General features: G+C 41.3%; 1 protein-coding gene across 7 annotated transcripts in view; it reads left to right on the top strand.

Annotated features, from left to right (window-relative positions):
• The window catches only part of LOC102383623 (protein furry homolog), a 214,234-nt gene that overhangs the window by 49,745 nt on the left and 138,885 nt on the right, over positions 1 to 25,604 (top strand). For all 7 annotated transcript variants that reach the window (XR_003094661.1, XR_003094660.1, XM_025207103.1 and 4 more), the window contains exons 14-23: positions 2,879 to 2,986; positions 11,205 to 11,460; positions 14,366 to 14,548; positions 15,605 to 15,691; positions 17,931 to 18,190; positions 18,523 to 18,712; positions 19,735 to 19,859; positions 20,728 to 20,785; positions 23,081 to 23,172; positions 23,394 to 23,566. Coding sequence is in view for 5 of the 7 variants with exons in the window: in XM_025207103.1 (XP_025062888.1) it covers positions 2,879 to 2,986; positions 11,205 to 11,460; positions 14,366 to 14,548; positions 15,605 to 15,691; positions 17,931 to 18,190; positions 18,523 to 18,712; positions 19,735 to 19,859; positions 20,728 to 20,785; positions 23,081 to 23,172; positions 23,394 to 23,566 (1,532 nt within the window). In the remaining 2 variants the exon portion in view is untranslated. The remainder of the gene's footprint in view (positions 1 to 2,878; positions 2,987 to 11,204; positions 11,461 to 14,365; positions 14,549 to 15,604; positions 15,692 to 17,930; positions 18,191 to 18,522; positions 18,713 to 19,734; positions 19,860 to 20,727; positions 20,786 to 23,080; positions 23,173 to 23,393; positions 23,567 to 25,604) is intronic.

Below are 25,604 nucleotides of genomic sequence, written 5' to 3'. Positions count from 1 at the left end.
GCCCCCCCACCCCCTGCTACCGCCGGTGAGTGCAAGGCTTTTTTTTTTGTCTTTTCTTTTCTTTTTTTTTTTTTTGAAGTGCCAGGAGGCTGGAGCTGGGTGGGGCAGCCATTGGGGGTCCTGCAGGAGCTGGCATGGGATGGGGCCAGGCAGGGAAGCAATCTGGGGGGGCTGGGAGAGCAAGTGGGGTGGGGCATGTGGGCCTGCAAGGGGGGTGGTAGCCCCTGCGGGGGCCAAATGGCCCCTGTTGGGGGGCTGCGGTCCCTGTGGGGGAGGCTGTGAACCCTGTGGGGGGCTGTGGCCCCTGTGAGGGGGCTAAAGCCCTGTGGGGGATTGTCTGTGAGCTGTGCAGGGGGCTGCACCCTGCAGGGGGCAGGGGACCCACGCCTCCTGAGCAGCGCCCCTGCTCAGTCCCTCCACAATCCACCCTCACCTACCCAAACACCCCACGGCCCCCCACATCCCTCCACAGCCACCCAATTAGGGCCAAGACGACATGCTTTGACAGTTCAAAGCAGGCCACCACACTGGGAACATCTTCCAGGCAATAGCTGCCCAGTTGGCTAGGCAGGGGCACACATGGTAGCAATGCCGTACAAAGGCCAACTCTGCAGCCACAGCCCACTGGCAGCTGGCCCAGAGAAGCAGATGCCTCTACTCACTGTGCAGTCCCTATCTGGGTCTGGCAGGTGGCAGCAGGTCACACCCAGGCAGCAGCCCCCGCTGCCAGACTGCTGCAGTGGGTAGAGGGTGCAGGAAACTCTCAGGGCTCCTTCAGCAGTTCAGCTGGCACAAGGGGTACTGTCCCCAGGTACCAACTGGCTGGGCCCCAGAAGCTCCTGAGAGTGAGTAACCCTCAGCTGCTTGCCAGGGCAGCTTTTTGTACTGATGGGGCCAGGACAGGGCAGCTTTTTATACTGCTGAGCTGACCCCAGGCTCTAGCTCCCCCTGGCTGCGGATCCGGGAGGGTTATTTTGCCCCAAGTGCCACAATTTGCCCTACACCAAAGTGCGTGTCTGGGCACATGCACCGAGGCAAAAAGCCCCGGCTCAAATTTGCACCGTTTCTATTTGAGCTGCTGCAAGTGCATGTGCTTGCATGTATGGATGTGCCCATAAAGTTTTCTTCTAGGATTGTTACTTTACATGGTTTTATCTGAGCTGTTATTTTCATCTCTTCATAATAATTGCATGTACTGATTACCCTTCATAGTGACTAGCACTAAAGAATTGTATACTGGTTAAGTTTTTAATGTAGGATTTGCATAAGGATCTCTGCAGAATTCATCTGCATATGTGAGCCAGCACGGCTTATCTGTTTTCAAGCAGATATGAAACTAATCCCAGCGGTGACAGGCAACTGCTAAGCAAACTACTGTAGTTTTAATATTTCTTTACTTCATTATTAATGAAATACTTGTATAGATCACAAAGATTTAGTTATAGTGTAATTCTCAGATGAGAATCATAGTATAGAGATGTCTCTTCCAAGTATATTTAAATCTCTTTGATAATGAAAATCTGTCTTCAGTCGTATATACTTTAAAGTTATGGTACACTTTGAGTAAGGTAGAGATAAGTATGAAATAATTCATTATGAAAACTAATTTCAACAAACCATATATTGGAAGCTGAATATATTAAAAATTCACTTAAGCATGGTAGTTTTTTTAACACCATTCAGATTCAAGCTGATAAATTTTTTAAAATGTGCTGAGAAATAGGACATTGAAGTAGGGCCACAAAGCTCTCTTTCAATTTGAATAGTCCCATTATAAGAAGAATCAGTACTTTCTGTGCCCTTTCTATACCTGTTACTTATTAAGATGATGATATTCTTTAGCCTCACTTCAGTCTTTTTTGAGATGTATTCAATTCATGCCATCAGCTCCTTACCAGGAGAACTGTATATTCATATGTAATTCCCTGTATAATTTAGAAAGAGTGATCTAATGGGCTAGACACTGAACTGGAACTGAGGAGGTCTGCATTCTGTTCTCTGCACTGTCACTAAACTGTGGTATGGACTTGGGCAAGTCTGATCACTTCACTGAGCCGCTCTTTCCTTTCCCACCCTATGTTTATACTATTTAGATTGTCAGTGTTTCAAGGCAGGAGCTGTCTCCTACTGGTGTAGAACACCTGGTACAACGAGGCCCTCAACATGTTTCGGGCCTTAGGGACTACTGTAATACAGTAATGTTACGTGAAAATTACTTACTGTAATTTTGTAATGTTATCTGAAAGACTGTGCAACCTCTAATACTGCACTTTGATGATCTTATCTATATGGATTATTGAGGCTAGCTAGCCAAATAATAGGGCAGTTGAGTCAAATTAGCCTTCTTTGGGAGACTATCTGATGGATTTCTTCTCTTTCTACATTCTCAGAAAAAAAAACCATTTGTAAAGAGCACAGGAAGCAATACAAGAAGGAACTGATCCTGTGACAGTATCTGTAATGAAGGTTCTCAGTTGTTGTAACCTAACCCTCCCTTAGGAAATTTAAAGATTTGGAACCCAGTCCTTGGTTTGGACTGAACTTTGTACTTTCTCAGTTCCCTGGACTACCAGAAAGCATTTTGGCCTTTAGCCAAGTTAAAGCAGCCTTAGTTCATTATAATTTGTTCCAGCTGGTAATAACTACCAAAGCTGTAATATCAACTGTGGATCAACAAAAGTGTTCTGGCCAGTGGCCACACCAGTCCCTTTCACTGTGCTTCACCCTCATGTTTAGGTTCTCCCTGAACAGCATGGGGTTCTTCCAGGTCAGTGCCATCTTGAGGCTTAAGATCTGGCTCTTTATTATTTTGGCTTTCATAGTTGTTTTATATTCAGTCAACATTTACTGGTCTTTAAACTCTGTTTCAAACTTTCAGGGGTGAAAGAAAACCAAAAATTGATCTTTTCAGAACATGTGTTGCTGCTATTCCTCGATTGCTTCCTGATGGAATGTCAAAACTTGAGCTGATCGATTTACTGGCAAGGTAGGTTGTGTAAATGCTTAAAAGAATATCTGCAGGAATTGAATAAGACTGAGTTTCAGTCTGTGTAATTATTTCTTAGGCAGAATCACATATATAAGGTAAAATGATGTGTAATTGAAGCTTATGCCACAATAGATGTGAATAGCAGTATGTAAGATTGCATTCATACCTACAAACCTCTAATGCAGAAGTAAATGTCCTCTTTAGAAATGTTTTTTTACGTTGTGGACTAGTACATTCACTCTTTCAGACAGCACGTTGAAAACAAACACCTTTTTGTAATGTGATGTGTATTTAATTCTTACTACAGTAAAAGCCACGTTATCTGGCACTGCCTTAAATGGCATGCTCTATTAACCGGCATGCTGGTCAACAGTGGTCGACACGGCAAAAGCAAAACTGGAAGTGGGACTTCCAGTTTCACCGAGTCCCACTTTGGGCCACGACCCGGGGCAAAGCAGCCTGTACGGGGCCCCCCTCCCTGTCCCCCAGCACACTGACGCCAGGGGAGGGGCAGGAGGGGCAGCACAGTGCCTGTCCCCCGGCACACTGATGCACCAGATGCAGCGGGAGGGGTGTCTTTGCCTGACCAGGCAAAGATGTCTCTCAGGTAACTGGCATATTTGGTTATCCGGCACCCCCATTCCCCATGGGTGCCAGATAACAGAGCTTTTGCTGTACTTTTATGATAGCAGCATGCTACAAAAAGAGAAGATCTATATCTGGCATAATGAGAAAACAAACAGTTAAAAATTCCAGATTGGGATTATATATTTTACACATCTGCCTAGCAAAACATAATGTGGCAGGCTTGGTGTGTTTGAACTTTATCTTCTTACTACTAGATCATAAATATTTTTAAATTAAAAAAAGCAAAAAACAGAGAGGTAGGGGGGTTTGAATCTGTCATACTCCTGAGCTAGGACCCTTCTGATCTGCATGAAAACAATGTCATTGTCATGAAAGAGGTGGATTATGATTCAGAACCTACAAAATGGAAGTAGGCTCATGGATTTAATAGCAATGATATAGTAGGGGCACATAAAGATTCAGTTGTACAACACTTATGAAAAGCCATAATGATAGGTGAGAATTTTCAGCATAGAACACTCTGCTATTAAATCTCCATTCTGGTATCAAAGTACCACTGCTAAATGTTTTTAAAATATATCTTTTAGACACCCTGTTAAAATGGAATTATTACTGATTATATTGGGAAAGCAAATCTCAAGGACCCCAGTAATATGTCGGTATTATCAGATAACAGTGACAAAGCAATGTGGGCACCATCATGAGGTGTATTTAAACTGTGTACATAGACGTCAAGGTGGGGGATCATTTGCAGAAGCATTTGGTCTTGTCTGTTGCAGGGCTGAATCCCTGTGCTGACTTAAAACAGTCAGACAGTTGCTTAGACCTATGGTGAATTGCAGACAGCTACAAGGGCCGAAAATACAGTTGAGAATAGGTGTGATGCTTGGATGTCCTTGTCATGTCTTCTGTTGCCAGACCATATTCCACTGCACCAACAGTTAAAATTGAGATAAGTGATGTAAGGACATTTATGTTGGTTCTCCTCCAGTGATGAATTGCCCATATGTTAGGGTAATCCCCTCCAGGCTGGTATGTGTTGAATTTCTCTGTATTGACTCCTATAGGTAAGAAGAATTATTCATGGTTTACATAGGCAGTCTCATCCAGCCTTTATTGGCCATAAATATGGTGCAGCAACAGAGGGCCTTATGGGTAGGATTGATAAAGTAGGAAGCAAATTCTTTTCATTGCTCTTCAGTGTTCTTAAGAGACATAGTAAACATCGGAATTAGAATTACTGTGGTCCACAGGACAAATAAGGGAATAGGAAGGAAACTGACTGAACACTGTCTCAGTTTCCTTGCATTTAGGCCTGCACTCTTGATTATCCTGTGATATCACGTAAGCAATGCATTTACTCTTAATGTGCCCAGAATTTAAATGTTAATGATATTTCATACCAGCCATGTAGTACTAAAATTTAATTGTGGTTAAACAGTTTTGCAATACATACCTCAGACTTACAGTGTGCAGCTGTCTTTAACATTGCATCAGCACTGCATCCTGTTACACAGTGCTGTAATTTACCTTGTTGTGTCATATTCCAACTACCCTCCAGTAACTTATATATGGGGGAAGTCACCTAACCAGTACAGGTTTCCCTTGCTTTATGCAGGTTCTGTACGTGCGAATTTGCTCTTATGACAATTATATGTAAGGTAAATTCACTTTTATGCGATCAGTGTGGTGGAAGCCCGCTGCTTTGTGCAGTGCATTGTGGGAGTGATATGCACCAAAATATAGTCTCCTGTGTGGATTGTGCTCCTCACTCGTTGTCTGACGTGTTTCTGTAGTTGCTATCCCCATTATGATACTACCCTGTGCTTGTGTGTACTGTCTGCTGTTGCTGAGGACCAAAATTCTCTTGTAAAAGTGGTAAAAATGGGTCTGGAGGTCAGTACAGTCAAGGTCTTGGAACATATTCCTATTTGTTACATTGTAAAGTGTGTTTCTTTTATGCGAAGTTAAGTTATGCACCATTTTCCAGGAACACATGTACAGCATAAAGTGAGGGAAACCTGTACTAGAAGTGAGGAGAGTATTTCTGCTCTAAGTTCAATATGAGGGACAATGGCATTATCTTAGAGAGATACTCGAATGGATCTCCATCTTCCTCACATAGAGCTGCCTTTTCACCTTTATCAGTATTAACCATATGCACTGTAAAATAATTAGTTGTCTGAGCTCCATCTCAAATATGGCCTTTTTTCCTCATACAGCCACATGAGAGCAACAAGGGTGATGCTGTGGTGGGTATCTGCTATAGAAAACCAGACTAGAAGGATGAGGTGTATGAGGCTTTCTTCAAATAGTACTAGAAGTTTCCAGATCATAGACCCTGGTTCTCATGGCGGACTTCAATCACCTTGACAGCGGCTGAGAGAGCAATACAGCAGTGCACTGGCAATCCAGGAAGTTTTTGGAGAGTGCTGGGGACAACTTCCTGGTGCAAGTATTGGAGAGGCCAACGAGAAACCATGTTCTCCTCGACCACCTGCTCACAAACAGAATAACTGGAGGCGGATATAGAAGTGGACAGCAACTTGGGCAGCAGCAACCAGGAAATGTTTGAGTTCAGGATCCTGAGGAAAGAAAGGAAGGAGAGCAGCAGAGTAAGGACCCTGGACATCAGAAAAGCAGACTTTGACTCACCCAGGGAGCTGATGGACACACCCCTTGGGAGGCCAGTTTGAGGGGGAAATGAGTCTGGTTTTACTTTAAAGGAAAGCTGGTTTTACTTTACAGAAACCTTATTGAGGACACAGGAAGCATGGCAGAAAACTAACATGGCTTAGCAGGGACTCTTCAATGAACTAAAACACAAAAAGGAAGCTTACAAGAAGTGGAAACTTGGACAAATGACTAGGGAGGAGTATAAGAGTATTGCTCAGCCATGCAGGGATGAAATCAGAAAGGCCAAAGCACAATTGGAATTGCAGCTAGCAAGGGACATGAAGGGTAACAGGAAGGGTTTCTACAAGCATGTCAGCAATAAGAGGAAGATGAAGGAAAGAATGGGTCCCTCACTAAATGGAGAAAACAACCTGGTGGCAGATGATGTGGAAAAGGCTGAAGTACCCAATGCCTTTTTTATATCAGTCTTCGCAGGCAAGGTCAGCTCCTAGGCTACTGCACCTGGCAGCACAGTTGGGGGAAGAGGTATGCAGCCAACAGTGGTGAGAAAACATGTTAGGGACTATTTAGAAAAGCTGGATGTGTACAAGTCCATGAGGTCAGATGAGATGCACCCGAGGGTGCTGAGGGAGTTGGCTAATGTAACTGCAGAGCCGCTGGCCACTATCTTTGAAAACTTGTGAGGATTGGGAGAGGTCCCAGATGACTGGAAAAGAGCAAATATAGCACCCATCTTTAAGAAAGGGAAGAAGGAGGATCCAGGGAACTGCAGACCAGTCAGCCTCACCTCAGTCCCTGGAAAAATCATGGAGCAGGTCTTCAAAGAATGCATTTCTAAGCACTTGGAGTAGAAGAAGGTGATTAGGAACAGTCAGCATGGATTCACCAAGGGCAAGTCAGGCCTGACCAACCTGATCGTCTTCCATCATGAGATGACTGGCTCTGTGGATGTGGGGAGACCAGTGGATGTGATGCTTTGACTTTAGTAAGGCTTTTAATACAGTCTCCCACAGCATTCTTAGTTTCATAGTTGGTAGGGTTGGAAGGGACCTGAGCAGATCATCAAGTCCGACCCCCTGCCATGGCAGGAAAGAATGCTGGGGTCAAACGACCCTGGCTAGGTGATTATCTAGCCTCCTTTTGAAGACCCCTAGGGTAGGAGCAAGCACCACTTCCCTTGAAAGCTGGTTCCAGATTCTAGCCTTCCTGACAGTGAAGTAGTGCTTCCTGATGTCTAGCCTGAACCTACTCTCAGTCAACTTGTGGCCGTTATTCCTAGTTACTCCTGGTAGTGCTTGGGAGAACAGGGACTCTCCCATTCCCCGCTGGTGCCTCCTGGTAAGTTTATAGATGGCCACCAGATCCCCTCTCAGCATTCTCTTGTGGCTCAGGTCCCGTAACCTCTCCTTATAGGGCCTGTCCTGCTGCCCCCTGATCATGCGAGTGGCCCTCCTCTAGACCCTCTCAATGCTGTCCACATCCCTCCTGAAGTGCGATGCCCAGAACTGGACGCAGTACTCCAACTGCGGCCTGACTAGTGTCGCATAGAGGGGGAGGATCACTTCCTTGAACCTGCTTGTGATGCATCTGTGGATGCATGACAAGGTGCGGTTAGCCTTACCGACCACATCCTCACATTGGCGGCCCATGTTCATTTTGGAATCAGTAATGACACCAAGATCCTTTTCTGCCTCTGTGCTCACAAGAAGGGAGTTCCCCAGCTTGTAGGTATGCTGCTGGTTCTTTCTCCCTAGGTACAGGACCTTGCATTTGTCAGTATTGAATCCCATCCTGTTCTCACCACCCACCCCTATAACCTGTCTAGATCTAGTTGTAGCCTGTCCCTCCCTTCTAGCGTGCCCACCTCTCCCCACATCTTAGTGTCATCTGTGAATTTGAACAAGGTGCTTTTCACCCCCTCGTCCAGGTTGCTGATGAAGATGTTAAACAGTGCAGGCCCGAGGACTGAGCCCTGGGGGGCCCCACTGCCCACATCTCTCCAAGTCGAAAATTACCTGTCCACCACCACTCTCGGGGTGCGGCTCTCCAGCCAATTTGTAAGCAAATTTATGGGTTGGATGAATGGACTGTAAGGTGGATAGAAAACTGGCTGGATCATCAGGCTCAGAGGGTAGTAATCAGTGTCTCAATGTCTAGCTGGCAAATAGTAACAAGTGGGGTGCCCCAGGAGTCAGTTTTACATCCAGCTTTGTTCAATATCTTCAACAATGATCTGGAAGATTGGGTGGAGTATACCAAGTTTGTAGATGATATCAGGCTACGTGGATTTGTAGATAAGTTGGAGGATAGGACTAGGATTCAGAGAGACCCTGGAAATTGGAGGATTGGACCAAAAGAAGTCTCATGAAGGACTAGTGCAAAGTCCTGCACTTAGGATGGAACAATCACGTGTACCAATACAGGCTGGGGACTAAATCGCTAAGCAGCAGCTCTGCAGAAAAGGACCTGGGGGTTACAATGGACAAGAAGCTGAATATAAGCCAACAGTGTGCTCTTGTTGGCCAGAAGACTAACAGCATACGGGGCTGCATTAGTAGGAGCACTGCCAGCAGATCAAGGAAAATTATTATTCTCCTTTATTCAGCACTAGACAGGCCATATCTGGAGTACTGTGTGCAGTTTTGGCCTCCCCCCCTCCACTACAGATAGGATGTAGACAAATTGGAGAGAGTCCAGCGGAAGGCAATGAAAATGATTAGGGGCCTGGGGCACATGACTTCTAAAAAGAGACTGAGGGAACTGGGCTTATTTAGTCTGGAGAAGAGAAGACTGAGGGGGGATTTCATCACAGCCTTCAACTACCTGAAGGGGGTTTCCAAAGCGGATGGAGCTAGACTGTTCTCAGTGGTAGCAGATGACAGCAAGGAGCAATGGTCTCAAGCTGCAGCAAGGAAGTTTAGGTTAGATATTTGGAAAAACTTTCTCACTAGGACAGTAGTAAAGCACTGGAGCAGGTTACCCAGATAGATGGTAGAATCTCCATCCTTGGAGGTTTTTAAGACCTGGCTAGACAAAACCTTGACTGGGATGATCTAGCTGGGGCTGGTCCTGCTTTAAGCAGGATGTTGGACTAGATGACCTCTTCAGGTCCCTTCCAACCCTAATTTTCTATGATTTGATCCCACATACGTTGCAGAAGCTTAGGCTTTTCATTTCTGCAAATACTTCACAATACTTATTACAATGTTAAATCCTTTAAAATTCTGAATTCACTAAATTTTGTGACTAAAATTTTTCAATTAGCTGAATTTAGGATTACGGGGCTTCGATCACATCTAATGGTAATCCTTTTGAAAAAAAGCAAGTTGAGTCCTCAAGCCCCTTTAATAGGGACTTGGTTGAGTTTGGATGTTTGGACAGAAAGCTGTTAACATTTCCTCCTTACTTGAGATGAAACAGCATCTTTGGGCTAATAGATTATTTTACTCACAGTTTGGTTTGAATTTTCATCCTAACAACAGATGTGTCTTTTGGCAGTTTCCAGAAAGAATCTGTAAATCAACAGCTAGGTTTTCTTCCAAGACAGCTGTATTCAAATTACTAGCAGTAAAGCAGATGCCAAGCTTACACTCTGGCTTTTGACCCTTTGCTGCCCACTGAATATATTCATTACAAATTCCCAAGATAGGTTTTAAACTTAAGGGACTGAAGTGCAAACAAATGAGCTTTTACTTGCACTGAATCTTGGATTTTTTTTTTATCAGGAAGAATTGTTAGAAACTAAAAGAGGTATTACCTCCAACATCTGACATGTCTGCATATCTTCTTGACATCTCATGATTTTCCCTTTGGCAAAGAGCTGCTTTACTAAGCCAAATTAATTACCGATAAAGTCTTATTCCTGAGAATTATGGAGAAATTTTCCACAAAGCCCACTTAGCTCAGCTGATTTATATCCATTGTACTGACTCTGCTAACATAATATTGCAGAATTTCTGTCTTAAGCTAAGTTTAACTTCCATTTCCTTTGATAAAATTTTCCAGTGCCTTTGTACAGTAACTTGGCCTTAGAGACAATTATAGTTTGTTTCTTGTTTTCAGTTACCACCATATTTCAGTGCCTAATAATTATTGCATGGATGAATTTAACATAATTTCAGTTTATAGCCTATTTTTATTATTTTTGGTGTCCAAAGGAGAAGAGAAAAAAATTGCCTTAGTTAGGTGCAAGATAAATATAGCAATACCCAATTTGTATATGAATTCCTGTGGATCCTAAAGCACAACAATCTCTGTTGGTGAAGTTCTATGATGGTCAACCTATTCTTTGACAGAGTAAAGCAGTCTCTGATTTGATTGTGAAAAATTGTATTACAGCGATCTGGTTGGAGTAATTTAATTTCACTTTTTCAGACAGCAGGACAACTTTTGTTCTAAATTCCAGTTAATCGTATAATTCCAGACAAACAGAACTTGGTCCATTGCATTCTTTTAGCTTTTCCCTAGACTTTTCCCTTTTTATTACAGAGAAGTCGTATGAGGCAGTGTTCAAGTTCATGTGTTTAACTTCATGTAAAGATATACTCTCAATAATTTTTTTCTGTTCCTTGACTGAAATTTAATTTTAATTGTTATACAAGCCCTTGGGAGTTTTGTTTCATTTGTGTTTGTTTTTATATACCCAAGATAAAATAGAAAGCATGAGATGTATGTATTAACCTGAAACATTTTTGATTTTGCAAGCAAACAAGCCAACACTATTTTTGTTCTGGGAGATTGCAAAGATGCCATATTTAATCTTGCAATATGTTTGTAAGTACAAAAATAAAATGTTCATATGACTACTCTGTACTAACATGGTAACTGTGACCAGAGTAAGCTTTTATTTTGAATCCACAGATATATTCAAGAAATGGTATAATAAGAATTATTATATTCACTTTCATGTGTTTCTATTAATATTAATTTACTTTGCTTATTATCACTATTGATGGGGCTTGTATTTTTTATATTTTATTTTTACACAAAGGCTCTCTATCCATATGGACGATGAACTTCGGCACATTGCACAAAATTCTCTTCAGGGTCTACTTGTTGACTTTGTTGACTGGCGGGAAGATGTACTCTTTGGATTTACTAATTTCCTGCTACGTGAAGTGAATGATATGCATCATACTCTCCTTGATACTTCCCTAAAATTGCTGCTACAGTTGCTTACACAGTGGAAGCTTGTAATACACACTCCAGGAAAAACCTCTGAACAAGCAAAAAACAGATCCTCAGAGGTATAAATGCACAAACAAAACTGCACTCCAGTTTTTGCTAATTTATGACACTAATTGTTGTGTTTTATGTATGCCTTATCTATCCAGATTGTAACCCCAGGGTTCACTGCTGTTAATTTTTTTTTATAATTAGTTCTGTTGTCACCTGTGGACAGCTGTTACAGTTGACGTCATTGTGGGAGATATTATTATGGGAGGAGATGTTACATGAGGGGAACAACATGGCAGAATGCATGTCAAACCAGAACAGACTTTCATAGATTCATAGATTGTAAGGCTGGAAGGGACCTTGGAAGATTATCGGGTCCAGCCCCCTGCACCAAGCAGGAAAGATAACTGGGAGTCAGGTGACCACAGCAAGGTGACTATCTAGTCTCCTCTTGAAGATTTCCAGGGTAGGCGATTGCACCACCTGTGGAGGGAGCTTATTCCACAGTCTGGACACCCTGATTGTGAAGAAGTTTTTCCTAATGTTCAGCCTGAATCAGTCTTCCAGGAGTTTGTGGTCATTACTCCTGGTTTTCCCCTCGGGTGCCCTGGTGAACTGTTGCTCAGTGAACCCTTGATGTATTTCCCTAGTGTAGTGGTAAGCTGCTACCAGCTCTCCTCTCAGCCTTCTTTTCTTCAGGTTGAGTCAAGAAAAATACATTCTTGCTGAATATACAAAAATACATACAGGCTGCATCAAGAAAAAAACTTCTTACAAAAAATAATATAAAGTGAAGTATGAGAGTACATGGGACAGAGAGACTTCCCCAATACCTGAAACTTACACATAATGCTAAAAAATAAACAGAAAGTTTCTGTGATTCACTTCAAACTTTCTAAAATGTGACACCTTCATAAACTGAACATCCATGTAAACTCTTCCAAAGTATTAGTCTATCACATAACTGTAGGTACAGATACTGTACTGTTAGCATGATCATAGGGGATAAACTGTTTTCTATTTAACTACTTTTGTAAGCTACAGTATAGTCCTACATATACAAAGATGTTATTGGACTTATATTGTTTCTCACAATGTACACATAAAAAATTTACCCGTTTTATCTGAATTCCCATTTATCCAAATAATGTCCTATTCTCCCATTCAGTTGGATAAGTAAGATTTTATGACCAAGATTTTCAAATGTGATTTTGTATCAGCATTTTTGGTGCCCAACATGAAACACTTTTAAAGGGCCTAATTTTAGAGACAGTTGCTGCCCGTAGACATGCTGGTTTGCATTCCAATTAGAATATTTCAGAACAGACTCAATTAACTGGTTCTGCTCTGTGTTCTAATTATACCAGCATCACCTGACCATCATGTGTATTAAGCCCCCCACATTTTAAAATGGCCACGGGGCACTTTGAAACTCATTGAATAAGCTTTAGTTAAAATGCCCTTGCAGCCATTTTAAAACATGGAGGACTTAATACATGTGACAGTGAGCCATTTTAATTACAGCAGCTGTCAGGTAACTGTTTTAATTAAAATGGCCCTTCCTCACCCCTGAGCATGTGTATAGGCACCCAGTGTTTAACTCGCTTTGAAAATCAAATGAACAAGAAACTGAACAATATGTTGCTTTTCACGATTATTTCTGTGAATTTTCCTGTTTATGTTTCCTAAAAATCTGTCCAAATGTAAACAATGTAATCATTCTTTCCAATATGCATCTCACTGTATCATACTCTTTATTTTGCTCAAATGTTTCTGTATGAATATGGGGCATGTATTCCTATGAAATGTCAGAAAAAATTTGAAGTCTGGGGAAAAGACAATTCTTTTCAAGATCAATAAACAACACAAAAATAGAATGACAAATAGTTTTAGATACTAAATAAGCAATTTCACGTCACCTTCTCCACACTAGCACCACAGTTAGTTTTTTAGAACTATTATTGTAGATTGTGCTGCATATAGTAATCCCTTTTCTGCCTTCATGAGGAAGGGATCTTTGATCAGGCAGGTTGATGGGAGTAGTGTGCCTGAAGCGCCAGCCCCACCTGCTTGGCTTCTCTTCTGCCTAGTATAAACAAGGGGATCTTGTTTGAGCAAAGGCAGCTGAGGCTGGGGAGAATGGAACAGATCTTCCATTCCCTTAGCCACCTCTTTGGCCAATTCAAACAACAATGAAAAAGCTGATTGTTTCTCATATCTCCTCTCTCTGCATACGTAAACATTTGTAGACATACAGCAGCTTTCTTCCAAATGAAAGCTGCCCTATCTGCCTAGCCCTCCAGGTGCTTTAGTTGTCAGATCCGGGTTTCCAGGCATGCTTGCCTTGACCCAACTATATTTTGGGGCGCAGAAGATTTTTTTCCTCTGGGCAAGCACAGTGTGAATTAAGTAACCTGCGAAGTAGGTAGGTTGGGAGAATTAATAAAAGCAGTCGTATTTTTAAATAAATGAAAATGTTTAAAATGCTGTTGCTTTATAATGTTAGCATTCAGTGCAGTTAAGGGGATTCAGAGGGTCTCTTCCTAGGATTCAGTGAAGACTCAAGAAGGACAGGCGGACCTTTTAACCAGGGCCAAAAATGAATGTTAAGCCTTTGCAGACTAAGTACTTGCCATACATTTTTATCTTCCTTTTCAGGGAGAAGATGGGACAGTTTAGGAGTGGGTTGAATCAAGCAGGAATTAAGTGGGGAATTAAGGGGGTTGCTAAAAGAGCCAGTCCTAATTCCTTTTTGTATGGCATGAGGTTGTTTAACCCTGTACTGGATCCAATTAATACCTGGTAATTTGAGGGGTGTAGGTCAGTGTCGCTCTTCTTCCCCCTGGCTAACATTAACATAAATAGTCGTGGCCTGTCTTTTTTCATTCACGTGTGTCCTGATCAAACTGGATATTTTTCAGTAACTTCTTTTGCACTCAACCTCATCCTCATTATTTTCCTCTCATTGTTTTACAGTTGATACCAAATGGATCCAGCCATAGAATACAGTCTGAAAGAAGTCCTTACTCCAATGTACTGCATGCTGTCGAAGGGTTTGCACTCGTCTTACTTTGTAGTTTCCAGGTTGCTACACGTAAACTAGCAGTTTTGATTCTCCGAGAAATCCGGGCTTTATTTCTTGCACTTGGCCAGGCAGAGGTATGGTTTTCCTGTTCTGTAAAAAAGATTTTCCAGAGATAATGCTCTAAACTAAAATTACCAAGGTTTTATCTTAATGTAAACAATGCAGTGGGTCATGTCATATAAATAAAACCATTTGGCCTTTTGGGAATTTGTCATTTTCATTTGTCTGAGCACTGCAGAACTTGGGAATTTAGTAGATGATGAATACAAACAACAATTATATTATGTAAGATGTGGACATTTTTGTGGTGGTATATCCAATGGTCTTTTAAGGTTTTTTTCATTGTGATACAAGGTACATGTAAAAGTTATAGTGTAAAATCATTCCTTTAGCATGGCAAATTATTCTGACAGAGAGGTAATTAGCCATGTTCCTGTGAAATCAGGCAAAAGGCAGGGTGGAGTTGCATCTTACAGGCATACTCAGAGATGTATAAAATAAACTTTCATAAGCAGAGGGCTTACTCCATCAGATTCTGGCATCATCACCATTTACTACTAAAGAAAATGAAATTCACTACTACAATATGTCATTCCATACAAGAAATAGTAGTACAAGAAACATTTAACTTTATCCACATAACATTTTCCTTGTATAGTAAAGAAATCTAAATCCTTTTTTTTTTTTGTGGATACAAAATAAGAGAAAGTCATGTTGTGTGCTGGCGGCCTCAACACAGTAAGCCATCTAAATGCCTGAGAACACAAATATGTGTGTTCATAGCAAAGGAATGCTTTAATAAACAGTAAATTAGTTTTTTGGTCCTTTGATAACGTATGTGGCAAGTCGTATGGGATTTTCAGATCCACACTTCCGTTCAGTAAACAATGCACTAAGGTAGCTAATTAACTTATTTTCGCACCATAGGCTGGGCTTGACTGTGACAGTAAAAGGAATACAAAAAAAAGCCAGGGAAAATATATCAATTAAGACAACTTGTATATTTATGGGATTGTTTTAGCAGTGCTAAATCTTAACATGATTTGTGTAGAGTTCTCTGTCATGAAAGAAGAGAGATGAATCAATTAGCTAAAGAAAATTATTGACCAGTATTATCTTCATTTATACAGGATGATGACAGACCTATGATTGATGTCATGGATCAATTAAGTTCTTCTATTCTTGAAAGTTTTATTCATGTGGTAGTTTCAGATTCAGTAAGTACCTATTTATTATTACTGGCTGCTAATGGTTTGCAAGGTATAAGTGCTGAACAAATACATGCGATATATTCTGAGAAAGCTATTGGAAATGCAAACAAAACCCCTGGGCCACTTCTTAGAGATAAAGAGAAGACATGATTGTCTTAAAACTATAGTTATGCTCAAAACATTTTAATACTTCAGGTTATGCATTTGTATGTGTTTTGCCTCTGTGTATGCATAGTCACTACTGAAATGATAATTGTTAGTTTAATGATAATTTCTGTAATAATAGTTCAGTTTGCCACCAGTTATAAGATGGAATTTAGGCTATAAACTGGCTTTGCTTTTTCCTAGGAAAAAACATTTTCTCTCAGGACAAAGTATGATCATTCAAACTTTCATATCTGTTGTCCTGGGACAAATTCTAAAATGGTTCACAAGAGAAGAAGTGCTAACAGTTTGTCCCAGGACATCACAAAGTTGTTTTAGGATTACATTATTGAAGAGACAGTGCATTCAGCTGCTCACTAAACCCTGATTGGAAGGGCAGTGTGTGTATATGCCAATTCCAGTACTTTTCTGTTCCAGGGCAAACACAGGCACAACTGGTCCCAAGACAAATGCAGTGCCTGTTCCTAGCCTTAGAGGCAAATACTCAGGCAGTGTAAATTGTCATTGGCCCTTTCAATTCAATGGAGTTCTGACACCTTAAACCAGCCAGCAGTCTGCCTCTCACTGTCTGTCTGCCTTTAGCAGATGTCAGCAATAGCACTACCTTTTTTTATCCTAGCAGCCACAATCAACTATGTACCGGGATACAGCAGCAGCTTGTATATGCCAAGTTCTGTCAACAGATGAAGGAAGGAACAGCATCTTCCCTACAGTGCTTATAAAGTAGAAGGACAGATATAGGAAAGGACAGGATACAATAAGCACCAAAGTGCTTGGAATTGTGATTGGCACAAACTATCTGAGCCTGGGTGCGGGTGTTTTATTTAAGCGTAAAATTTTAGAAATCACTTGGATGGATAAGCACAGAAATCCCAAAATTAAAAATTCTTATTTCCTGGAATCATAGAAATCATAGAAAGTTAGGGTTGGAAGGGACCTCAGGAAGTCAGCTAGTCTAAGCCCCTGCTCAAAGCAGGACCAGCCCCAACTAGATCATCTCAGCCAAAGCTTTGTCTAGCCAACTCTTAAAAACCTCCAAGGATAGAGATTCCACCAACTCTCTGGGTAACCTGTTCCAGTGTTTTACTACCCTCCTAGTGAAAAAAATCTTCCTAATATCTAACGTAAACTTCCCTTGCTGCAACTTGAGATCATTGCTCCTTGTTCTGTCATCTGCCACCACTGAAAACAGCCTAGCTCCATCCTCTTTCAAACCCCCCTTCAGGTAGTTGAAGGCTGCTATTAAATCTCCTCTCAGGCTTCTCTTCTCTAGACTCAATAAGTGTACACACATATTCTATTGTGCACTCTGGGATGTGAAACTAATATTTTTGGAATAATGGTGTCCATTGACGGCCTCCATGCCCTCTTGTGCTCTGTGGTGGGGTGCATAAAGGGTGGGTTAGCACAGTTGTTTCTCCAGTTGTTTTTTACTGCTCATAACTGTAAGGCAGTCCCTTCAAGGTCTGTCTCTCTAGGCACCATGCAGTTTGCTTTTTCTGGTATAGCTAGTCCTAATTTAGAGTTATTGCTGTAAAAAATAGTAGTGATCAAAGATCCTCCTGAGTCTATATGATGGTTAAGGTATGCCAGTTTCCACTGCTAGTATCACTTCTGACTGCCTTTGGTTCCCCAACCTGAATGAGATGGGTCACTAGAGTTGGCAGGGCAGGTAACAATGAGACAGTATTGGTCAGCATGATAGACAGTAGTCAGGAAATAGTAGTAGCCCATTATTTTGTTGACTTTTCAGCAATGAAGAGTTTTAAGGAAGGAATTGAAGGAAGATAAGAGTTGCAGGAAGATGAGAAAGCTATGTGGAGATAGCCTTCTGAGGAGTTCCTCCCAAGCATGAAGTGCAGCTGGGGAGAAAGTACAGACGTGCTGGTCAGAAAATATCACAAGTGGGTGATGAAGGCTGGCACTGTGGGTCAGGCGTCAGTCTCTCAGTAGCAAACAAGAAATGCTAGGTCAGTTGGTAATAGGGTGTGAGGACTTTGAAAATAAGGACAACAATTGGAATCCACACACATAGAAATAAATAATTATCACTGTGATTTTGAAATTTCTCTCTCCACAGACAGCAATACCATTAACACACAACGTGGATCTGCAGTGGCTGGTAGAGTGGAATGCAGTCCTAGTAAACAGCCATTATGACGTGAAAAGCCCTTCCCATGTTTGGATATTTGCACAGTCCGTGAAAGATCCATGGGTTCTCTGTCTCTTCAGTTTTCTTAGACAAGAGAATTTACCAAAGCATTGTCCTACAGCTCTCAGCTATGCTTGGCCATATGCTTTTACTCGGCTACAGCTGATAATGCCTCTTGTGGATCCAAAGTAAGTGCTACACTGTACATAAGCTTCGCTTTTAAAGGCTTGGGTTGTAATAGAAGTTCTGTAGCCCAATTTTAATATAAGTTTCTCAGTACAGCAAATTGGTTATCAGAATTTTTAGTACTGGGTTTGATTATTGTAGCTTTCAACTGTAGCGATACTTATTCTTACCAGCTGCACTGATTTTTCTACCATATAATATCAAATAGTAAAACTGAGGTTACACAGCATTCATTGCTTTTTTTTTAATTATACAGAAGCCCCATAATTCCAATATAAAACAGCAATTTTTTAAACATTTTATTACGGATTTTATCAACCTTTTTTAATTTCAGTATCCCTATAAATGCAAAAAAAACAAGCACGGCTAGCAGTGGAGACAACTATGTAACTCTGTGGAGAAACTATCTTATACTCTGTTTTGGAGTGGCAAAACCCAGTATTATGAGCCCTGGACACTTGCGTGCCTCAACTCCAGAGATCATGGCTACCACTCCAGATGGTACAGTGAACTACGATAATAAGGTAACATGACATGCTTGAGAAGAAGTATTCTGTAATTATTTAAAATAAGTTTTAAACAGCATTTGCATGTGAAATCCAATAGTAGTGATAAAAGTATTCCAGCTAGAAGAATATTTTGATATATATGACTTTTTTAAAGGATTATTATTAATTACTGAAAACTTTCAACTTCATAGCATAGTGTGCATCATTAAACATTTGGCAATTGCAGTGGAATTTGCACCACTTTACTGTTTTATATTGGTAGTTTATATTTGAAATGGTCTATATTCAGTACAGAAATTCTACGCTTAATGTGCACTTCCTCTGGTAAGGGACTGCTATAACACATACATAACTAATAAGGCATGATGGACAGTGCATTTCTGTGACTTAATTTCATGTCTAGAATGGGAATCTGGAATCTAAAGCCAAGAGGGGTAGCAGCTTAAGAAATTCAGTCATTTCCATTGAATAGAGTGTTTTGCTGGAGTTAGAAATTCAGTGAATTACATGAATATCCAAAAATAAAGAAAACCTTTTGGCTGATGGGGATATGATGTGACAGACATCCAGTCAGAATGCTACATAGCAGCATACTTATACATAACTGCTACCTAGCCACAGATAGGTATAAGGATAATATACAACAGAAGTGTAACTAGCTATTTTGGCACCCTGGGCAGAGATGCCAAAGAGGGGCAGTGGGGGTTGCCAAGCTGCTGCTGCCACTACCCAGGCTCCCCACACTCTAGCTACTGTTGCTGCCACATGAGTTCTTTGCGCACACAGTCTGTTGCTGCCACTATACACTGGGAGATGCCATGCTGACACTCCCTCTAAATGATCACTCAGGGATGGTACCCCCTTACCCCACCCTGTTTACAGTACTGATATACAAATGCCCTTTTTCTCTTAAATTATTACCAGCAAGGCAGGAAGGGAGCAGTGAAACACTCATTAATGCTTTGATAGCTGCACTTATTGTTTTCAGTATGGGTAATGCTAACTGTAAATTCTAGTGATATCTTAATGTATTTTAGGCTATTGGAACCCCATCTGTTGGTGTCCTGTTAAAGCAGCTAGTGCCTTTAATGAGACTTGAAAGCATAGAAATCACAGAATCACTTGTATTGGGATTTGGAAGAACAAATTCTCTTGTTTTCAGGTACTGCCCAGGTTTCTGTAAAATCTTGGCTACTTGCCTTTCTTTCAAATGCTTTACTTTTAATATAAAATTATTTGGGGTTTTTATTATTATTTCAAAATGCGACTGTTTGTATAGTAAGTATGATGCTGATTCTTGTTGGAGGAAGAGAGACCAGTAAAGAAAAAAGAAGCACTGAGTTAGTAGTATATGTTTGGGATATGGGTATTGACTGGCAGTTCTGGGTGAATGGCAGTTAAAGCTTTTCCCAGTAAGTGAGTATTTCATAAAGACTAAGAAGTTTTCCAATTTACCTGTGCTACATTTAATCTAAACTACCATTATGTTAGCACTTTCTTCCACTTCCATGGGTACAGCAAGTGCTGCCCAACTGTAGTTTCAGGCAGGGGCAAAATGGAAGCCCTTGTCAGAGCCCTTCCTAAGATGTGCTCCAGTGATTGGACATCAGGTTGCAGCAAGGGAAGTTTAGATTAGATACTAGGAAAAAACCTTTCTTATTAGGAGGGCAATAAGGCACTGGAACAGGTTTCCCAGAAAGGTTGTGGAATCTCCATCCTTGGAGGTTTTTAAGAGACAGCTAGACAAAGCCTTGACTGGGATGATCTAGTTGGGGATGGACCTGCTTTGAGCTGGGGATTGGACTAGATGACCTCCTGAATTCACTTTGAACTCTAATTTTCTAGGATTCTATGATTTTATATGTGCCCAAAGAGGTAGATGAGAATGAGCCTACTCCACAATGTCATAACAGCCTTATAAAGAGACTTAGTATAATACTCTTTCTCCCTTACAGGGAAAATTAAATTTATGAAAAAAGCTTAATTACGAAGAACTGTATTTACATATTTATTTGCTTATTTTTATTTAGGGAATTAGTAGAAGAACTTCATCCACTAATGAAAGAAGCCCTAGAAAGAAGACCAGAGGTTAGTGGAAGTAATGTGTACTTGCTGAAATAACAACATGAATTTAATGGTTGTAAATATAATTCTTTGACAATACATGCTTTGACATACAGGAATACATGCTATTGGCTATAAGAGAGTCCAGCTGGACTTTTTAATTAGAAAAAAATCTTAAATAACTGTATAACAGCTATTTTAAGCAATATTCAAAACTGAATTTATTCTATAATTCAATAATTGTGTAAATATACAGTATATAAACTTTTTGGAAAAAATACAAGTTAAATACATGGAAGCTTTTCATTGTGAACTAGGAAACCCACTTACATTGATAATAAAAAAGAATCTTGTAACACAATTGGGCCACAACCATGTTTCACAACCGTATTTAAATATGTTTTGTATGTATTGCATAAATAGGACTTTACCAAGGATGGTAGGTTGTCTTAAAGCCACATTGACTCGGTGATATTACATCAGTGTAGTTAGTTCACTCTCAATGTACCAATTTAACTGTAGCAAACCAGAATCTGTCTCCACCTTCATGTTATGGTACTTCCCCTTTTAACCATTTCATGCACATAGCTCTATAGGCATGTGTACACTACACAGAGTAGCTCAGGTACCAGATACAATATAGCTGCACTATCATAGTTATTATTCAGGAAGGCAAATTTCTCTTGATTATTTGCTAGAAGAAAGGTTTACTTTTTGAGACCTAAGGCAGAGGTGTAAATGGGTGCTTCAGGGCCCTGGCCAAGCAGCCACTCACAGGGTAGTGTCAGTGGTTGCACTGACACTCACATGGCAGTAGCAAAGCCAGCAATGCAACTGCTGCTCTTTTTGTGTCCCGCCCTCCCCACCAGGGCCAGTGCCTGAGGCTGGTGTTTCTGTTGCCCCCCTTTGGTATACTGCTCAACTGAGGTGCGAAGTAAATTGCTTTGAAAACAGACTTGATGTAGGTACAAGATGCTTAAAACATATTTTAATGTATTTATTTGACTCCAAGAAAACCCTGAATTTAAGAACACCCTCCAATAATTAGATTCTATACGTGGAAAAATTTGTATGCTATAATTTTCCATGTAAAGAATCTGATTATTGGAGGGTTGTCTTAAATTTGTCCCCTGAACTGCTGCAGCAGGAAAAGCAGTGGTGGGGGACCACTGGTGGGGGAGAGAGTGGAGAGCAAGCAATGTGGGGCAGGCAGTGGGGGAGATCAAGAAGCTTGGCCCCTTCCCCTTGCCCCACCCACACCTTGCCCCCTGCTCCTGTCCTGCCCCCCCATTCCCCCCCCCCCCCCCCACATTGCTTGCATTGCTCCAGCACCTTAGACTCCATCCCCACTCCAGCCCAGGACATAGAGCATATGCTTGCTCTGGTCCTGGCCCAGCCCCAGTGGAGGCAGAGGTGGGGAGGGCAGGCAGCTGCTGTGGCTCCAGGTGTAAGATAGCTCCAGGGTTGGGGCCAGAGCTGCAGCTTCTGCCTGTCTCCTCACTGCATCGTACTCAATTCCAAGATGAGGGGCTTTTCCCCTCATGTTAATTCTGGGGTGATCTCATCTTGGAATCAAATAAATATTGTCATTTCAGCTAGTGCAACATGACATTCCCATATAGGCAAGGCCTTAACTTTGTTGGAGATAGAACGTTGTCTTACTTTAACTATACCAGTATAGACATACCCTCAGATTAACACAGTTGTACTACTTATGCTCACTTTCAAGGAGCTAAGAGACAGACCACATTCCTGAATATCATAACATCCCAACACCTAAAAAAATACAATTTGGGCACCAAAACTTGAATAATTAAATATTATTGTTTCAGTATTTCAAGAGTTTCTTGCCCATTTTTCCCCCTCAAGGACTTATTTGGCTACAAAGAGTTTCTTCAAGAATTGTTAGAAAGAAAATTACACATATGAACATGCCTATAACTATGCTCATGTTGTTGTGTAAGGGTACCAGTATTAGGAGGTAATATTCCATCATTACTCATATAAACTATTATATCCTGCCTTTCTTAAACATGACTAGTAGTGTAACAAGCAGAGCTGCTACCTGAGACAAACCCTGCAGGAGAGTGTGGGGTAGGGAGTGTGGGTTGCTGGGGATACATGCTGCTGAGGCATGGACTTCATGGGGGTAGGGGGCAATTCTGGTGTCCTTCCTAACTTGGTGCCCAGGGTGCTCTCCATCTCTCCTCCACTGGTCACACTACTGAATATAGCTGCTTTGATCAGGCTTGCAAAGACTTTTTTTAAATGTCAGTATCTGGGTGTGTATTAATAATTTTTTTCTTGCTTGAAACCAAGAATAAGAAACGCCGTGAGCGCCGAGATCTTCTAAGACTGCAGTTACTGCGAATTTTTGAATTACTTGCTGATGCTGGTGTTATAAGTGACAGGTAGGATTGATAATATGGTATTTTTAAGTGGAAGAATTTCCACTGGGTGTGCCGTTAGGTAATTTATTTAGTAGCTTCACTGGGGAATTGGAAAATATACAGAATATGTTTTTGACATGCTACTGTAAAACTTCTGATTGTCTTTAAGTCTGTAATTTGATGTACTACATGCTAAATGAACTATACCTGTGTTATTAATTTTGAACTTTTCTTTATATTAGTACAAATGGAGCCTTAGAGAGGGATACCTTAGCCCTTGGAGCCTTGTTTTTAGAGTATGTTGATTTGACCCGCATGCTGCTGGAGGCTGAAAATGATAAAGAAGTTGAAATTCTTAAGGACATGAGAGCACACTTCAGCGCCATGATTGCTAACTTGATTCAGTGTGTTCCAGGTATGCTGTCAAATTAGCTTTCTTCTTTAGGGTTTTGTGTAGTAACTATAAGGGAATATGGTTAACAGAACACAGAATTCTCTCAGGAATGAAAACAGGAGACATCACAAAGCTTGGTGAAGGTTGCAGCACACATACGTAAGCTTCTTCTCTTTCTAATTGCAACAAAGGAGTTCGACAGCCTGTCTCAGGTCCAGTTTTCTATCTCACGGGCCCTTATCTTACTCAGTTTAGAAATAAATGTCAAAGTTTTCATTAAATTCCTGGGAGCTCAGGCCATAGCAAAGGAAGACATTCTGTTGGTGGCTGAAAAAACATTTAAGTTTAAACATATAATGGAAAACTTGCCTTAGCCTCTAGAATTCTGCCTCATGTCAGCAAAACTTCCATGGCCCCTCTTTTTTACAGCTACTGATAGCCTCCTCCTTTGCGCAGTGTACACTTTTTTAAAAAAAATTAAAAGGTCAGCCTAAAGGTCTCCTTCCTAACCATTAGAAACTAAAATCTTGCTGGAAGCTTGTTCTCTCCTTCAACATTTCTGATCACAAATTATTTATAACTAGGGTAACCGTATTATTTCTAAGGAAATCCAGGACACTGTCTTTCCCCATCCCACCCCCACTCAATGGCACCCCTGCAGGCAGAGGCAGGTGGGCAGGATGCAGAGTGCAGTCTGGTGGGGAGGTGGGGCGGCATGGTGATCCAGGCATACGGGTGGGAAGGCACCACTGCTGCTGCTGCTGCTGCTGTGTTGGGAGCAAGGCAGGCAGATTAGAGTGGTGCCCAACCCAGCCCACCCACCACCCACTCTGCCTCCAGTCATTGCTCAGGAGGAGCCAGGCTGGGCACATGCAGACAGCAGCATCAGTACCTACCCACCTGCCTTCCTGGTGCACCATGTCACTGCCTCCCCACCAGATTGCACCCCACACACTTGCCCACCTTCCACGGCTTGCAGCAGCCAATTATGGGATTTTTGTTTCAATTTGTAACAACTGGATGGGACACTGGGATGGCCTACAGTATCCAGGACTCCCCCAGTCAAACCAGGATGTATAGTAACCCTACTTATAACAAGCAACAACAGCATTTCTACTGGGTAGCAAGAAGGATGCAAAGTATGAAAATGAAGAAATGAGCAGTGAAAACAAATGTTAACATAGGACAGCAATATTCAGAGCTAGATGGTTTCAAGTTTGGTTGTTCTCAGTTGTAAGAAGTATATCACATACCTAATAGATGAGCAAAAAAAGAACACTCATACTCAGGGGCGTAACAAACAGGGTTTGCTTATCTACTCTGAGGCCTCAAAGCAGTCCTTGGCTGCTGTTGCCACAGCCACAGCATGATTTACCCACTCCAGCTGTTGCTCCTACAGCAGCAGCATGGTATGTGTGCACCCAGCTGCTACTGGAAGAGCAACACTGGAACTGCTGCCAGGAGAAAAAATTAACAGGAGGTGGGGGTGCTGTTCTGGTGCCCCTGTCTAGCTAGCACCCAGGGCCAGTGCCCTGCTCACCCACTGCAAGTTGCACTACTGCCAACATCAGATTTTTCTCCCATTCAAATGAGCAGGAAAATTCTCATTAATTTTCATGGTGCCAATGTGTTAGCTGTTACCGATGGATAATTTACTCAGTTCTTTATTTTTCTCATTCTCCTCCTTATGTTTGTCCCAAATGCAGGATTGGAGTGATTCAGCAGCGAATAGTTGTAAAGTTTTTCTTTTTTACTTATATTTTTGTTGCGTTCATAGTCTAATATGTAGCGATGTGAATTTAGCACAGTGAAACAGCTGGTTTGGATGTCCTGCAAAGAGCCAACAATGACTGATTGTGTGTTTTAAATAATTCAACATTTGATTATGAAGATAGACAGTTATCTTTCTGTTAACCAGCAGATGTCAAAGCATGTCAAAAACTAACAAAACCATACCACTTAACTCTGGACAAACTCATTTTCATTGTGGCAGCTTCAGTCTTCTTTAGTTAGTTTAAATATTGAGGTTTTATTGGCTAGTTAAACTATGCTTTTGGGT

The sequence above is a fragment of the Alligator sinensis genome, unplaced genomic scaffold (genome assembly GCF_000455745.1).
Source record: "Alligator sinensis unplaced genomic scaffold, ASM45574v1 scaffold406_1, whole genome shotgun sequence".
In the NCBI taxonomy this organism is placed as follows: domain Eukaryota; kingdom Metazoa; phylum Chordata; order Crocodylia; family Alligatoridae; genus Alligator; species Alligator sinensis.
This window is presented reverse-complemented; position numbering and strand designations above follow the sequence as displayed.